The sequence below is a fragment of the Montipora foliosa genome, chromosome 6 (genome assembly GCF_036669935.1).
Source record: "Montipora foliosa isolate CH-2021 chromosome 6, ASM3666993v2, whole genome shotgun sequence".
NCBI lineage: Eukaryota > Metazoa > Cnidaria > Anthozoa > Scleractinia > Acroporidae > Montipora > Montipora foliosa.
The window spans coordinates 68,113,688-68,131,187 of NC_090874.1; the positions used below are offsets into that span (position 1 = coordinate 68,113,688).

At 36.9% G+C, this 17,500-nt stretch overlaps 1 protein-coding gene across 1 annotated transcript in view; it reads right to left on the bottom strand.

The window, feature by feature from the left end:
• The window catches only part of LOC138008259 (guanine deaminase-like), a 26,490-nt gene that overhangs the window by 8,596 nt on the left and 394 nt on the right, over nucleotides 1–17,500 (bottom strand). The window contains exons 2-10 of the mRNA XM_068855538.1: nucleotides 17,415–17,500; nucleotides 15,010–15,101; nucleotides 13,280–13,451; nucleotides 12,559–12,646; nucleotides 10,259–10,361; nucleotides 9,076–9,103; nucleotides 8,810–8,917; nucleotides 8,135–8,239; nucleotides 4,799–4,896 (exon numbers count right to left, since the gene is read on the bottom strand). The exon at nucleotides 17,415–17,500 is cut by the window's right edge and continues 151 nt beyond it. Of these exons, the coding sequence (XP_068711639.1) occupies nucleotides 4,799–4,896; nucleotides 8,135–8,239; nucleotides 8,810–8,917; nucleotides 9,076–9,103; nucleotides 10,259–10,361; nucleotides 12,559–12,646; nucleotides 13,280–13,451; nucleotides 15,010–15,101; nucleotides 17,415–17,500 (880 nt within the window). The remainder of the gene's footprint in view (nucleotides 1–4,798; nucleotides 4,897–8,134; nucleotides 8,240–8,809; nucleotides 8,918–9,075; nucleotides 9,104–10,258; nucleotides 10,362–12,558; nucleotides 12,647–13,279; nucleotides 13,452–15,009; nucleotides 15,102–17,414) is intronic.

A 17,500-nucleotide genomic window follows, 5' to 3' on the forward strand; every position in this document is an offset into this window, starting at 1 on the left:
GGATCTTCAAGGATTTTATCAAGATCTTATAAAGATCCTTGGTAAGAGTAAACAGGATTTTTCCTAGGATTCTTAAGATCCTTAATGAGGATCTTGCAGAAAAAGGTCAGACTTTCCAACAGGTATGGCTAATACCTTGTTCAAAGTAGTGCACAAGTAAGAACAACTGAGAACCACTTTATAATTATTTTTACAGTTTATTACTTTATTTCAAATCTGCAACAGCTGTGACTTGCTGTCTCATTCATTGCAATGCAAAGACAGGGTTAAATCAGATTCGCTCCATAGTTCCCTTAATATATCATGCAGGAGATCATGGCCACCATAAATAATATCAAGAGACAAAACTAATAGCAATTTTGTGCAATAGTACTGAATGTTCCAGTGAGACAACAATCAAAGTTTAAGTGCCCTTTTAGGATTTGATTTCATTTGGTGCCTTGAAAAAAGGAGCGTAATTCTCAATGCATGTATAACAAGGTTTGGTCTCATTCAAAGCATGTCAATGTGATATCTTTCGAGTTAATTCACTGTTCATAGGACATGTACTTAGCTAAAGCAATGTTCTTTAAAGGCTCCAAACTTTGAAACATCAAATCACTCTGTACACGGAGAAATGAAAAAGAAACCTTTTATTCTGGTTGTGAGAAATATCATCAGATTACCTTGTTTCATTCGCTCATAATCGGCCTTATTCCAAAAGGAAAATGTAAAAGCATTACTCTTGAAAACTACACACTCCAAGTGAGCACTTAATCCTTCAATGAACTCCAGTATCTTTCAAATCTTGCTCATTTAAAATGAATCTGTAGAAAGATTGTCATCCTCTGCCATCTCCCGCCATCTTGAATAACACATGAGAGACCAGACTGGAAACTAGTGAGCCGTTTTCGTTTTGGTCAGCAGTAAGCGGTTACTAGTGGGTGGATACGTTATGTATAACCAGTCCAAGCTCTTACAGATTTTTGGCGGTTTTATTCAAACGTTTGCATTGTATGGTGACGATTTTTTTGTTAGTTTTTGTCTTTAAAATGCCGATCCAGGCAAGGAAATGCTTACAGCAACTGAAGTAAAAAGGTAAGCGTTAATTTTAAGCGAATAACATTTGATTTGATGCCTTATTGTCTTCAAAATGAGGAACGATTTACATGCATGTAGAATTCACATTTTCACACCTTCAAGTCAATTTGTCAAGCAACTAGGATACTTAACTTGCCTTAAATGCTATAACCCTGTAAAAAAATAGGTAAACCCTTAACAAGAATAATGAAGTTTTAGATCAAATGGTGAAGCAAATGATTTGGAAAAAAGTGCTCATGCGGCTAGTTACATGTAGATGATTGACAAATGATTCCTTCTCGTAGAAATGCTAAATGCTGTCACTTTTATTTAAAGTATTGTAATCAATGCAGAAAATGCCTAAGAAAGCTATTATTGACGTTTGTAAGTAAAGAGACCCAAATTTATGAGTCTACTCTTCGCACACTTTAATTGTAATAGAAATGATCAGTTATTTTGAGGAATCACTACATTCATCATTGAATATCTACTGTATTTTTTTAGTTGCCATGAAAGAGTATAAAGAAAAAATTCTGCACAAAAGGGAAAGGTCCTTTACAGCACACAAAAATGCTTAACAGCCAATTCTGTCTCCTCTACCAAATATGGTTTGATGAATTTGTGGATCTCTCTTTGCAGACTTGTTATAGTTCTGTGGCTTATCTGAAATGTTTAAGAGCTTTTTTATATTTAAATGTAAAACAAGAACCCAATCCAAAGATTTTGACATGAATTAAGGACGGTGCCAACTAATTCACAGGTATTTTTGCAGGGTTTACTGAATATGCAGGAAAAGCAGATCATAACAAGTGTTATTGAAATCGAAAAAGAAAATTGGGGGTAACCACGCATTTTTTGAAGATAATTAATCAACAATATTTGTAAAAAGTTTTAAAATACAAAGCAATGTATGGCGTTCTTTTCCAAATTAAAGCTGAATTATCTCTGAAAAATGCGTGGTTACCCCCAATTTTCTTTTTGGATACCAAGAGCACTTGCTAAATTCTGCTTTCTCCGCATGGTTTTGAATCGCGCAAAAATATCTCTCTATTAATAAGCACTACCCATAGGAAATGTGAGTATCTAGAGATGCGCAGAACGTATGCGCAATAACGATAGTAGGCACCATCCTTAAAATAATGTTTGGGTGCATGCAATAAAAAAATGTAACTGCTTTGAAATCTGTTTTCTATTTTTTTGTCTGTGAGCTATGGTAGTAACTGTTGATAGCTCGACTGCAATTATGGATTTTTTGTAGTTTCCAGCACATTTCTGATTTGCTGGAATATATATTAATATTATTATACAGGAGCAGGATATTATAACCTTAAAGGGGCTAGGTCACGCTATTTTAGGTAATTTTGTTTAATTTTGTTAATTATGAGCTGTAAACGTCAAATTGGTAGAGCAAGAGTCTTTCATTTGCAAAATCACGGCCTCATAACAACTGAGAATGATTTTCCAGCTGTGTAAATGACATTTTGATATAGACTGATATAAATTTGAAAAAAGGTGGGCCGACGTTTTTCAAATTTACCCAAATTCAATCCATTTCAATCCTCTCCAGTTTTGTCCATACATGTCCCTTCTTGACTTCCCTGTGTTTTGTTAGAGTTTCTCTATAGTTTTGAACAGTTATTTTGATATTTTAGTCAATTCTATGAACATTCGATCAGTACTGAAATTGCCTAAAATTGCGTGACCTAGCCCCTTTAATTGTTTCTTGTGCTCCACATGTGCACTAGTACATGTACTTCTATTTCTCAGTTACTTCAAGCTATTCTTGCCACCTGTTGCCCAAAATTTTGGTCTAAACTTTAAGTTTTTCTCACTCATTCCAATGAAGATACAGTATTCCAAGAAATTCTCAGGAACTCCTAGTAGTTTAAATATAATAATCTAAGACAGCTATCTTTTTAATACACGGTTTTTGTTGTCGAGAACTTTGTGAAAAAAGTCATTTAAATGGCCTGGAAGTATATAAATAAGTGATGTTTAAAGAATTTGTGATGCAGATAATAATAAAAACTACTGAAACAAATAAATGAGACTGTCTTTGAATTTGCATTATAATTATATATGTAATACTCTGGGCCTTATTTGTGCTACTGTGAGGGTAGGAAAATAACTGCTTAGTATACCTAAAGTATGCTGCACTCGCATTGTAGTGTAGTGGTAGTTGTGTCATGTAAGTATACTTTAAGTATACTTTTAATGTTCCAAAATCAGGTGGAAACAAGTATAGTAAAAGTCTACTTTTAGTAGCAGTTTAAAGCATACTTTAAGTAGACTTAAAGTATACTTTATGTATATTGCTTCAGTATACTTTGAGTACAAAATAATTCTACTTATAGTATAGTTCATTTTGGTAAGGGAATTTTGACAAATATTTTGAGGGTATTTCAAGATCTTAGCAAGATCCTTTCCAAATTGTCCCTGCAGAACTTGCAAAATTCATTTAATGATCAAGATCATCAAAGATCCTTGATAAGATTTTTAAGACCTTTAAAATTCTTGCAAAGATCTTTAAAGATCAGTACAAGAACTATGAAGATCTTGTCAAGATCTTTGAGGATCTTTAAAGTTCCTGCAGAGATCTTTGAAGATTTTGCAAAGATCTTGAAAGATCTGAACAAGAACTATGAAGATCTTGTCAAGATCTTTGAGGATCTTTAAAGTTCCTGCAGAGATCTTTGAGGATCTTGCAAAGATCTTTAAAGATCTGAACAAGAACTATGAAGATCTTGTCAAGATCTTTGAGGATCTTTAAAGTTCCTGCAGAGGTCTTTGAAGATCTTGCAAAGATCTTGGCAAGATCTTTAAGGATCTTTTAAGTTCCTGCAGAGATCTTCGAAGATCTTGCAAAGTCTTACAAAAGTCTTTAAAGATCTTGACAATAAAAGAAAATCTTTCAAAGCTCTTAAAGGATCTTTACAAGAACTTTGAAGATCCTTAAAGATCCTTAAGGATCTTATTGAGATCTTAGAGGATCTTGCAAAGATCTTGTCAAGATCCTTTGAAGATCTTGGCAAGATCCTTGAAGATCCTTGAAGATCCTTCAAGATCCATCAAGATCCTTGGCAAGATCCTTGAGGATCCTGGCAAGAAGTTTTAAGATCCTTAAAGATCCTTGAGGATCCATAAAGATCTTGTCCAGGATCTTTAAAGATCTTGGCAAAGATCCTCACAAAGATCCTCGTGAAGATCCTTACAGATCCTTAAAGATCCTTCAAAGATTTTCACCAGGGCTGGCCAAATTTTAAATGCGACCCTGCATAACATCTGCCACAAAGACCAGTTAAAGGAGCCCGGTTATTCTGAGAAGATTGGGCAAAACAGATTATTTTGCCCCCACAAGAAGGCCAGCTGGGTGGGCTCGGTTAGCCTGAGTTTCCTAGGAGATTGGGCAAAACAGCCATTGGTAAAAGGGCTTTTTTGCTCAAAAAGGAGACTTTTTGAAGACTGGCAGCAAAATTGTGGGTAATAGGATGAACATAGACTTGAAAAAAAAAAAGTCTTAGGTGGAGTGATTGAAAGAACAAAAATGGCCACTTGTTATTGAGCCAATACATGCATTGTGTGACTGCCTTTCTTTATCTCTTGGCTAGATAAAATGGTTCACCACAATTTATACTGTATTTGAATTAATTCATGACAAAACAAAACAAAATAAAACAACTAATAAAACTTCAAACAGTTATAAATAGATTCAATATTTGTTATTTAATAATGAACTCACTTGAAGTTAGATGTTGGACAATGTGCAACAGCTGAACTTCTTTCCAACATGAGATGGAGCTCTTCCTCTGATGAATGACAGCAATGAGCCATGTAAGTCTACAAAGGCAATAAAACAATAATTTACACTAGAAATAAACCCATGAATGCAAACTACATCCTAATCTAGATACCAATTGCACCTACATGTATTAACAGATGAACTGCATTTATTTAGAACACTTACCATCAAACTAATCAGCCATTAACCATTTTCTTTGCCCCACCCTCTTCTCCCCCACTTTCTTTGACAATGTTAGATTGTTTAGAGTGCAACACATCACTCCATAAAGACAGTATAAATTTTAATGGGGGGAATTGGGATGTTTGAGGTTTCCAGTAGGTAAGTAAACATGCATAACGCATCTGAACAACTTTGGGCGATTTATTTTAATGCTTCTTCTAGATGGGTGAGAGATCTCATATGTATCTAGGCAAAGAAAATCGTTTAGTGTGTCTTCAGTGAAGGCGTGTTCCCCATTCCCTTTCCCTTCCCACTGTTTACAGCAGCGTGTTAGGTGCCTATCTTTCCTTGATTTTTGCCACTCGTGTGAGCAGTCTTCATCTTGGAGCTACAATACTCGTCAAAAATCTTGAAACACTTGTGTCTGTTTCCCCTTCCCAATGTTGATTTGGGTATCACAGTGGTCTCAGTGCTTCAAAATACCCGTGGCTCAACATTGGGGAGGGAGAGGGCACATTTCGAGGGGGGAAACAGTGTGAAGTAAAATCTCAGGATTTCTCCAGAAAATTCGAGAGAAACGGTGTCTGTTTCAACGGTTTGTGACGAGTATTGTCTTTGCGTCTGAAGGGCGTGGACGGGTAACGTAACTCTGAACAATTTAATACGCTCTATGCCGAAACGAATTGATATGGTGATTAGAAATGAGGAGAAGCGTATAAAAATATTAAAGAAATACCACTCTTTCCATTCTGTGGATAACTGCGTGAGATTTCTTCTCGCAAAATGTAAACTTTCAGAGACAATAATAACTATTGCACTATACGTACGCCAAAAATAAGGGGAGAGGGGTGGTGTTGCATGTTTCAAACAAAAGGGGGTGAAAATTGCTCCGATGGCCATCAAGACGACGTTTAGCGATTTTTACATAGCAGAATGACTTTTTCCGGTCATTGTATGAAATTGATTCGCTATTCATTGTGATATTATTTCTCTTGGAGCTCCTGAGAAAGAATAGTGAAGTACATTGCCTCTTAGTCCTTATCTCAAATAACGACACAAAGGTGTCAAAGGAACGCGGAACCTTTTCCTTCTTTTTCTATAATCTGAACAGTTCTATGTACAAAAATAAGCTAACTTTGTAGAAAATTACATTATTAAAAGAGATCATTTGTTGTAAAGACCAGTCGACCTTCTTAGCGCTGAAACTCAACGATTCACCACTGTGTTCTAAAGTAAAGTAATTATACTACCATAGACTTTAAGAACTATCAGTTCACCATGGTGAAGCCCTACAAATAGCCTTATTGAATAGCTTAATTAAGAAAATTATCCCTAAGGTGCATGTTCCGTGATCTGTTCTATCACTACAAACACTTGTAGATGCAGTAGCTTTTGTTTTTGGTTCCTAAAAAAGGCAAAGAATTTTCCAAACACCATGGTGAATCGTGTAACACTTAAGCCATGGCAAAGTTAAATGTCAACAAACTCGGCGATATTTACATAAGATCAGTCGTAAATGAATTAGTCGTCTTGTGGGAAAATAAGTCGACTCAAACATTTTCAACACGGGGGGACTGACTTATGCTGTTCCTCGGGCATTTGATGGAAGAGATTGACGACCCGCCCCCTACCTTAATATACAGTCCGCGTTTCTTGAATAGGAAAGACATTTAGCAACAGACATGCCCTTATTTATCGCGCTGAGAAAATCTAATCAGCTTAGGTAAATATCATTTCCCCTTTTCAAACGTTGGAAGATATGTCTTCAGAATGCAGAAAGTGAAGTTTCATCAGCGACTTCACATTTTCCGCACGCCTTAAATGCTGCCTGTATGTGTAACACATTACTTTAAATTTTGTTATTTTTATCTTTTCCTTTTATTTTCAAATATAACTGAACAATAATCCGACATCCTAAATTTCTCTTTCTCATCTGTGCGCTAACCAAGCAGGTATATTCCATCGATGATCGAAAAATTCGTCTTGAACAGAAACTGTTATTCTTTCCTCTCCTCAGACTAAATACAATACTCGTCAAAAATCTTGAAACACTTGTGTCTGTTTCCCCTTCCCAATGTTGATTTGGGTATCACAGTGGTCTCAGTGCTTCAAAATACGTGGCTCAACATTGGGGAGGGAGAGGGCACATTTCGAGGGGGGAAACAGTGTGAAGTAAAATCTCAGGATTTCTCCAGAAAATTCGAGAGAAACGGTGTCTGTTTCAACGATTTGTGACGAGTATTGTAGTAGCTGTCAACAGTGAAAGCTCCAGGCCTCAGTTGTTCGAAGGGTGGATAGCACTATCCACTGGATAAATCACTATTCACTCCAGGGATAACTCAATAATTGGTTTTGCTAGTGTTTATCCGCTGGATAGTGATTTATCTGTTGGAAAGCATTATCCACCCCCGGAGGGGGGGGGGGGGGACTCCAATATGGAACAGACGGGGATGCTCATCGGAGATTTTAAATTTAACCCCTAAAAGGGACCATCTGGGCGTGGATCAAGCTTTTTGTGACCCCTAAAGCAGACCAATCTGGGCGTGGCTGAAGCAAATTTTGACCTCTAAACAAAACACATTAAAAAGAAAATTTGACTTCTGTTTCTCTTCGCGTAATTCTGTGTTTCTTCGCGGAACCCAAAAACGAGACCTTGGCGGCTTAAAATATTGGCGCTTTGCCCGGAACACCCTAAGCAAGACCAAAATCCAAAATTTACACCCCTAAGCGAGACGACGAGCATCCCCGTCTGTTTCATATGTGAGTGGCCAGGTTGGTAGAAGCATGGTTAGAAGTATAACCAGCATTAAATACCATAGAAAATCTATGGGTTTTCATACTTTTTAACCAATTGCCAGCTTTGAGCAGGTACTTTCGCAGTAGTCTTCAAAGCAAGGAAGTGAACGCACAAAACACCCTCTGGTAGAAGTTTTAAATTAACATGGGCAAAAGGGGGGGGGGGGGGGTGGGGGAGAATTAGTGCAAGGACATAATACTGTCTCAGACATAGGTATATGGTAGTCAAAATTTATCACAAGATTTAGGTACAATGTACAACATCCAAAAAGTATAGTTACATTTTTTTTGCTATAACATTCCAAGTCTTGCACCTACCTTACTATTAAGCAAATTGTGTTTATCATAGACTGCAGTGTAAGAATCATCTGGGAAGCTATTTTTTACCAAGATTATTTCATTTTTTGTCTCATTTATGTGAGTCTAAAAACAAAATGTATCACTTCAGATTGGAGACAATGCTACAGTGTATAAATTATTTACATATTAAATTATCAAATTATTGATTATTGGGGGGGGGGGGGGGGTGGGGGAGATGGTAATAACAAAAAGAAGCTTAAAAAGAGTGACTGATCTAAGGATTTAAATCTGGCCTTAGTCAACGATTTTCAGTTGTCAATAAAAGATCCCCTTGTACATGACTGCATATTATGCTGTCGCATACAAGGGGATCTCTTATTGACCTCTCAATGAGCTTATAGTTTTGAGAGAAACTACCACGGTGCATATACATGCATGTATCATTCTACTTTTATCAACTGAGTTGACGCTACCAAATGTTCTTTAATTTGACCATTCAATGCCCAACAAGGCTTTTCAAATAAAAGATTCTTTTTAATGTACAAAAGTGATAATACCCAGAAACAATATTTTCTTTGATCATGGTGGTTAAATAGCAATGACAGCAAGTGCTACAAATTTGACTACAAATTTTATAACTGATTGTGACAATGTAGATTTATTAAAAAATGGTATTTGAAATTTCAGCCAAACCTGGATAGGAACATTATATTTCTCAGAAACATGTCCTAACTGCTTCATCAGTTCTGAGGTACAAGAAATCACAAATCTTGGGGTCACCACAGGAGTGATCATTGGATTCTATTGAATGAAAAGGAAAATACTGTACTTTACATCATATCACTGACCAATTTTGCCATATGGCATTGTCTAAACTTACGACAAACAGCAAAAAGACACAAACGACTAAGAGAGCTGAGCCAACCTCTTTTAAAAATAATTATTAACTTATACTGCACCTGAAGTTCCAAAACATGCTTCACAAACCTGTAGCAGAGCAAAAACTCAACAATATTAACAATATTCAAGATTTTAGATGCAACTAATAACTTACCAACAAGAATTTTTTGGTACAATACAGGTACATAATGATTGTAACTTACTTTTGAGCGGTACTGTATTAATTATTAATCCATAAATCTCTCTTAACTCAGGGCCCGGGGATGAGTTTAGGACGCAATAAAAAGTACCATGATGATAATACCCAGTTTATCAAGCCAAGACATTATCATTGGGTGATCAAAGAATACTTCTTAGCCTTGTTTTCAGTCAATGTCAGAATTAAACAGACTGAGTGTTTTATGAGCTAAAATATACCAATAACCATACTATATTTTAATGAATGAACATTAAATCAAATAAAAAGTAAAAGAACTTAGCCTGCATTTAGGTGGTGCTAAATCATAAGCCAGAGGTTTCATTTGGATTACTTCACTGACAGCTGACTAAAAGCTTGCGCCAGCTGCTTCACTCAGAGAAGTAGGAAAAAGGTGACCCTTTTTTTCCTAAATTGAAGTAATTAGGACAGATTCCCTAAAGCTGAGCACTAAGATTAAAAGTCCGACGATGCCAACAAGAATAATGCCTAAAAATATTATTTCCCGTTATTCTAAGAATTTCGTGAGAACTCCAATTAAGTTGTTCAGAATGAAAAGTGTGCATCAACATTGAAGGAATAACATTGGCATGAACGGTATGTTTGCAATTGTATGGGGTGAAAATTAAGGTTCTCACGTCCTCTTCACAACCTCAAATTTGGTCAATTCATGTCATTGTCAGGACGAAGATGGCATAGTAATGTACACAAAAGTAAAACGCACATGCAGGGTGTGCAGAGACTTTGCTTTCATTCATTATTAATCATATTGTTTTGTGGCATTCTCGTAGCCGTTCTTGTTGTTGTCCTTGCGTAAGCTCCCTATTTTGACAACAAATGACAACAGTCAGTCACTCTTAGACTAATCAAACCAGCCATCTCTACTCAAATCAACTTCAAATTTGATTGAAACCTCTGATGTGGTAAAGAAAGACCAGGAAGAAGATTTTCATACTTTTGGTTAAGGGAGGAAAAATAGGATGTGCACAAGGGGAGAGGATGTAAACCTCTTCTACAAAACTCTTTTTTCATCTAAATTAAAACACCTTTCAGCATCCTCAATGGCTTGCTTTGTTGTTTCAATGTAATAATCGGGACTGTTTTGATCCATGCTGACTTTACCAATGTAACCTCTTTGACCAAATTCCGCTAAATCAAAAGAGAAAAAGTTATAAATTGTTTGCTGCTCTGGTTGTATTAATAGGATTAAGAACTTCATCGCTTTATCTACAGCATTATGTAGTGATGAGAAAATAGGCCTACACAGACAGTATAAAAGGGACTACAGTTTAATATTGGGTGCACCCCAGAGCAAGGAAGGATGGCAGCAACATGACAAATGAGGGTGGCAGCAACAGTTACACACCCTGAGCAATAATGGTCAATGGAGCAGGTTGGCAGCAACACACCCTGCGAGTGCCTGTATGGGGGTAGCAGCAACATACCCTGTGATGCAACTAATGAAGGTGGCAGTGACACACCCTGAACAATGCAACAAATGAGGGAGGCAACAGCACACCCTGGACAATAATATTTATTGGTGTGGGGTGGCAGTGACACACCCTGCGACATGTGTCTGTTAGTGGTAAGTTCTAATTTGAGCCTGCAAAATGTGGTATGGTGGGGTGAGGGGCCCCACCCAAATTGCTGTGTACACTGCAAAGTGGCAGGTGTGCACCAACACATGCAGTCCAGATGTACCGGTATTAAAAAAAAAAAAAAAAAAACAGGGCAGGGAAGGGTGGGAGAAACTAATTAAAGGAGTGACTTGTACCTAAAAAAGAAAACATACAATCAAAACATGGTAGCATGTGCACGAAGTGGCCGAACTGATAAGAGCAACAAAGCTGGCCTGTATTTTTCTGCTTAATTTGTATCAGAATGTCTGGTTTGCTTGGCTAGCGATAATAAACTGTTATAGTTACTGTACTGTCCCATATTACAGAACTTGAGTGAATTGCTAAAATTCATAACCCCCACACTAATAATAGTGAAATGACGAGGGGACAATAATATACTCGATCACTATCTGATGGTCAATAAAATTTATGAAGTTAATGTCAGTAAAAACTAGGAAATGGGGCAACTGTAAAACTCTCAAAATAATGATGTATCTCAAAAAATTATAGAAAATAAACTTCACAGCTACACTGCATCTCAGTATATTTAACAAATAATCCAATCATTATTACTATTCTACAAGGGCATGCTGGACATCAAGTGAAAGATAACCAGTGAGGCGTGTAGCGCCGAGTTGGTTATAATCATTTTATATCCAGGAAGCCCCAGTAGAATAATAATATTGTTTTATTAAAAACTGCACACAATGTTATTGGGGGTAGTATTTCGACTAAAGTATCACTTTCTGCCTGCAGTCAATTCGGGTCCAAAACAGCTTTTGTCAGTGATGTCACAAGATGATCGAGGGGATCAGAAGTGGCATGCAGGGCTGATTGTCAACAAGACAGGTCCGCTGATGTACGAAATCAAAGTAGCACCAGAGATTATTTGGCATCGACATATGGACCAGTTAAAGCCATTACGGCAGTTGAGGTCACTGACACCGACACTGTTGAGGTCAGCCAACCCAAAGTGGCCAGCACACCACCAGCACCAAATATCCAACAGAGTAGTCCACCCAATGTGATTGGTACAGTTCCAGAGAGTCCGGCAAGCCAGATCAACCGGAGGTGGTTTCTGTTCCCACACCTATAGCTCCTGAAGCGCCCCCAGTCAGTTCTACAGTTTGCGAGCGGTAATTCCCTCCGAGAGTGCGCAGGGCACCACAGAGACTCGATCTCTGAACTATTTTTCTGTTTTTCTGTTTTTCTTAGAGACTGTATGTTACCGGACAGTGTTAGTTGATGAAGTTACTTTGTTTCTTTGAGATTGTATTTTAGGCTCAGTTACCGACTAAGGACAGGTCATTTTTGTGTGGAGGAAATGTTATGGTCCCCCTTTGCGTTTACCATATAATTATAATAGTAATCACATGCGCATGCATAGATTGAATAAAAACGTGTTTGTAGTGATCCGCCATGTTGTCTTGGTGTGCTCTCAGATATCCTGTCAGTGCATGACAGATGCAATGCATTTTTGGTTTCAGACCCTTTTTCTTTACCTCTTACACCTCACAAAAGTTAATAATTATGTGCACAATGACGTGGATGTAGTGTATTTTAATTTGTTTAAAGGCTCTCTATGCTCTTAACTTTCACTAAATTGTTGCACTCCTACAGTGTACTTATAAACTTCTTTGACAGTCTCAGTGGTTAAACAGTTATCAATGAAGTCATTATGCAGTTGATGCAAATTAAACTAAAATGGATTATGTTAGATTACTTGCCCACAACATTACAGAGGATCTGTGTCGCTTCGTAGTGAATAGTAGCAAAGTAGGATGCTGTTGTGGTCCCATTCTTGAGCAGTCTGGCCTAAACAGTCAATATTATGCATGCAAGCTATTAACAGTTATTGCTTTAACCCATTACTTAAGGTGTTTATGATTAATCCCAGCTTTTACACTGTATAGTGTAAAATTTCATGAACTAATTAGGTAATGCATGTCTCAGGATGTAGCCATGTGATTCTTGTATCCATACACTAATATGCTTTACTTGTGCTAACACTAGAAAGTTAAAAGGGGTTAATAACCTCTCTGTCTGTTCCAATGTCCCAATTAACCCATTCATTTTCAACAAGTGTTTATTGGTGTCAACTGACACCAATAAAGGAACTCAAAGATCATTCAAACTCCATGAAAATTGGCTGGGGTTATTACAAAAACATGATCGAACCATATCTGACATTTGCTGTTAAGGAATTTATGCAGCTGAAGTTTTTTTGTTACTGGAAAAAGATTGAAAATATTTGAAAATCAGGAGGGTAAATAACACAGGTGGCTAGTGGGAGCTCAAATAGAGAATTTAATAACTTTAGATACAATGAGGGCCACAAGTTTATTAGCCTTTGGCTATTAAGTGCTACCCTCTTTAAATAAAGGCTTTACTTACTTACTTACTTAATGTGTTTAACTCGTGCATGATGTGAAAAACCCCTCATCTTACCACAACCTTCCTGTAGGCATGCTCAGCAAACTCTGGACTTCCAAATTTTGATTCTGCAGGAAATGTGTACTTTCCAAGCCACTGAAGAAGAGGTAAATCATATCCTGTCCCAGTAAACACATACTGCGGAGCATGGATATGAGTGTCAATGAAGCCAGGTATCAAAAACTGTCTGCAATAAAATTGAAAAAAAATTAATACTAATCTTGTACGTAAATGTTCTCAAGACTGGATTTTTTTCAGGCATCTTGTCAATATTAATATGACCTCTTAAGCTTGAACATTTTGTTTTCCCATTTCAGACCATGTGATGTTCTCAAGGGAATTCCCCTTTTGTTTTTTCATTTAAAATTATTCCTACATATTAAGCATGTGCATAAGACATTTCAAAGAAACTGTTCTCTAGAGTAACATTACATAGTCTGAAATGGGAAATCAAATCATCCAAGCTGAAGAGGTCAATTGTTGCTCTCTCTTTGGCTTCTAAAAATTGTTCAAGTTTAAATGAAGCAAATAATTAAGGATGCAAAAGGCCCATGGCCTGCTCCTTTTCGTCTTTGTGGCTCAGTTGGTGGATCAAAGATTCTAATTCACAAGACAAAGGTTCAACTCTCCCTGGGATTTGCCACAACAGGGATGGCGCAGTGGTAGCCTAAGAGCACTCACCTCCCACTGCACTTAAATGTGACCCGGATTTGATTCCCACACTTGGCATCAAATTGACTTTGAGTGGATTGAGTTTGTATGTTTTATACTCTCTTTCAAGAGGTTTTTTTCTCAAGGTACTCTGGTTTTCCCCTCTCCTGAAAAACCAACCTACGACTTGATATGAGTTAATTTGATTTGATTTGATTTCTGTACAGCGCAGGTTTCCCCAATTGGTGCCCCAATGATAAATACAGTTGACACTTTAAATGAAGTTTGCCTCCCACCAATGTGGCCTGGGTTCGATTCCCAGACTCAGCATCATAATGTGGGTGGTGAGTTTGTTGGTTATCTACTCTGCTCCCAGAGATTTTTTTTTCCGGGTACTCCGGTTTTCTCCTCTCCTCAAAAAGTCACACTTGATTTGCGTTGATTTGTTGATTTTTCAGGTTACATTGTCCCCGATTAGCGCTCTCAGCAGGACGGCGCTAAAAGGACTAGACACTTAAAATAAAGTTCCTTTCCTTTCCTTTCCTTCACTTTCCCTTTTTCTTATAAAGTTCCTTTCCTTTTTCTTCGTGGCCCATTCCATTTCCATATTGCCTTAAATTAATTACAACCCTTCAATGAAAATGCTCCTAAAAAAGTGAAAACTAGGTGACAAATTATAAACATTAAGACAATATATAATTGACTAATTAAGAATAAATATCTATCATAAAATACAAGCTTTATAAGACTTGTTGTTAAAAGTCTATCAAAAGATAAAAATGTCACTATTCAATAATTAATGAGCTAGGGAAACAAAACTGGGATAACCCTCAAAAGAGATGTCCTGGGATGCACAAATTTCCCTTTGATCATCAATTTTGTGCTGTTATCCTGTTGCAAATTAAACTTGACTTTATAGCTAATTGGTAAAAACCTAGCTTGTGTGTATTTGAACTTAATTGTTCAGTTGCCACAATACAAATATACTCCAAGTGTCAACCATAAAGAAGTTCATCAACAGCTGTTTTAAACATTCAAAAATAAAATCCTTTTAACCCATTGATTCCTGACTAATATCAGTATAATTAATTTACCTTGCAGGTTTGAGATATATCACATTTTTACATTCAAATCCATATTTCTGTGCAAGTTTATCAATGTTGGTAGCATTGTCTATAAAAGCTATCTGCAAAGTAAATATAAAAACATTCAGATTCTCGATAAATTACCACTATACGTCCAGATAGATTCAAAATCTCATTTCACTTTATTTATTTATTATTATTCGGTACTTCATGAAATCAAACAGGCATCAACGCCATTGTTTGATAGCTGACCTGTATAAAAGAGAATGGGCCTTATTCACGAGGAGGCCATATTGGGTATAAACAACAGATTTCGTACCCCGAGCCTATAGAGTTGAAACGTTTGGGAACAAGTTTCTGTGGGACAAAACAAAAGTTTTCAATTCCTCGGAACCCAACATAACCCCCATGTGATTATGGCCCATTAAAAAAAGAGGTAAGATTTTGTGAGTGTTATTGAACCAGAATAATCATTCTTTAATTTAAAGAAAATGACAAAACTTTTGAAATTGCAATACATGTTTCGACGGAAACTTCTGTCATCTTCAGTTGATTAACGTACAAAGTGTTAAGTTGAATTTATAAGTACGGAAAAAGTGCTAATTATGCTAGTAACAACGGAATGTACATAAAACGTGACAATGTGAGAATTAAAAGGATAGTTTTAGATAGACTACTTTTAAAGTTATTAATTTCAAGTATTCTTAATTATATTTTATTGTAATTATTAGGAGTAGTTTTAGTTGTAAGGCGCATTTGATCATATTCAGATGTTAATTTGCGCCTAATAAGTAATAAATTATTATTATTATTATTATTATTATTACGTGATGCAGTTGTTGATTAAGAGAAGGTTGTTCTCATTGAATATGAAAAGCTTCTTTTATCTTGAGTTGAAAAGTCGTAGAGGCGTGATCTAAAATATGGAAACATTCCCCTGAAGACAGGGCGCGACATTGTTCGGAATTCTGTAGGTGTTTAAGAAGATTCCTGTATAAATGGCAAATATAGGTTGGTACATGTATAGGTCAGTTGGGGAGACAAGCTAAAGGACATTCACAAAATTGGAGAGCATGAACATACAGTTGGACCTCTTTAATACGGACACCAAAGGGACAGACCAATTTAAATAGTGTCCATATTAGAGAGCTAGGTGTCTATATTACAGAGGTCACCATGATGTCATCATTTTTAAGACTCCACTGACAGTTTTAAGTGTTAAGTACCTAAAAATAGGCCCAGTGTATCTAAACTGACTTATATACACTATTAAGACATATTGTACATCTCAATTACAGTACATACTTTATACGAATCATTGATTTGAAACAAAAGGGACTACAATGCAATGCTGCACCTGAAAAAGTAATGCTAAAAGTATGGTTCTGAAAAACGTTTTTCTGTAGTTTACAAGTGCAGCAAGCCATAACTGGCCTGGTAATGAAGTGACTGAACGATGTATGTATTATATGTACAATATAGGTTGCCTTTAATTTGTAATAATTGTTTCTCTACGTGATCATAGAAAAATTAATGTTTCACATACATTTCATTGAATCGGCTACTGGTACAATAGTTTTGTAGGGCTACATTTTCCCTTGTTTTAAATTTTATCATGGTGTTTTATTTTCATTTTCAAAACCCCAGTTGAAGATGAGTGAATAAAGTATTGCTGTTTGCATAATCACAAACTCATTCACAAAACTATAAGCCAACACCAGATCATGGGAGTGTCCAAACTAAAGAGGTTGAGTTTATATGACTTTGCTCTCTGGGTGCGAGATTCAGTGTCTGTTGTCTGTCTTAGAGAGGGTCCGTATTATGGAGGTTCGTTAAAGAAAATGTGTGAGAATTTTTTCAGAACACAGGAAACTGTCCATAATAGAGAGGTGTCTGGAAGGAGAGGGGGGGGGGGGGGGTACTTGAGTCAATTTTTGCTGGGTATGTGCTGCTGGCCTCTCAGACCCCTACCCCTTTAGTCTATTTTATGGCCAATTATAGACATTATAGTCATTAATGCCACTGTTCTTTCTGAAACAACTTTTTCTACTGCGAATCTTTCCATTTTCAAATCCTACTAAGCATAATTTTCTTACCCCCAATATCCGGACAATTTGCGACCCCATTCTACTAACTCTGTTGGGAACTCTGTTGAAAATGATTCCTCATTACAGTCATTCCAGTTGTGAAAGTGCAACCCCATCCAGCAGCACATCCCCATTAGTCCATTAATAGGAAGTACCCACCCAAAAACCCCCCCCCCCCCCCCCCCCCCCCTCATCCCCCACCCAGGCTCAGTCATTGAACCAACTTGCACCTCATGCAGACTAATATAATGTCCAAGAGAATGAAGCAGCTGTTCACAAAATTTGTGATGTTAACCACAAAACATGTTGTTTCACAGTTATTGTTACCTTTCCATCATTATCAACCCCCATAATCCCATCGTGACATACGTCCATCATAGTCTCAGAAGTGGAGTGAACAAGCGTACCACAAA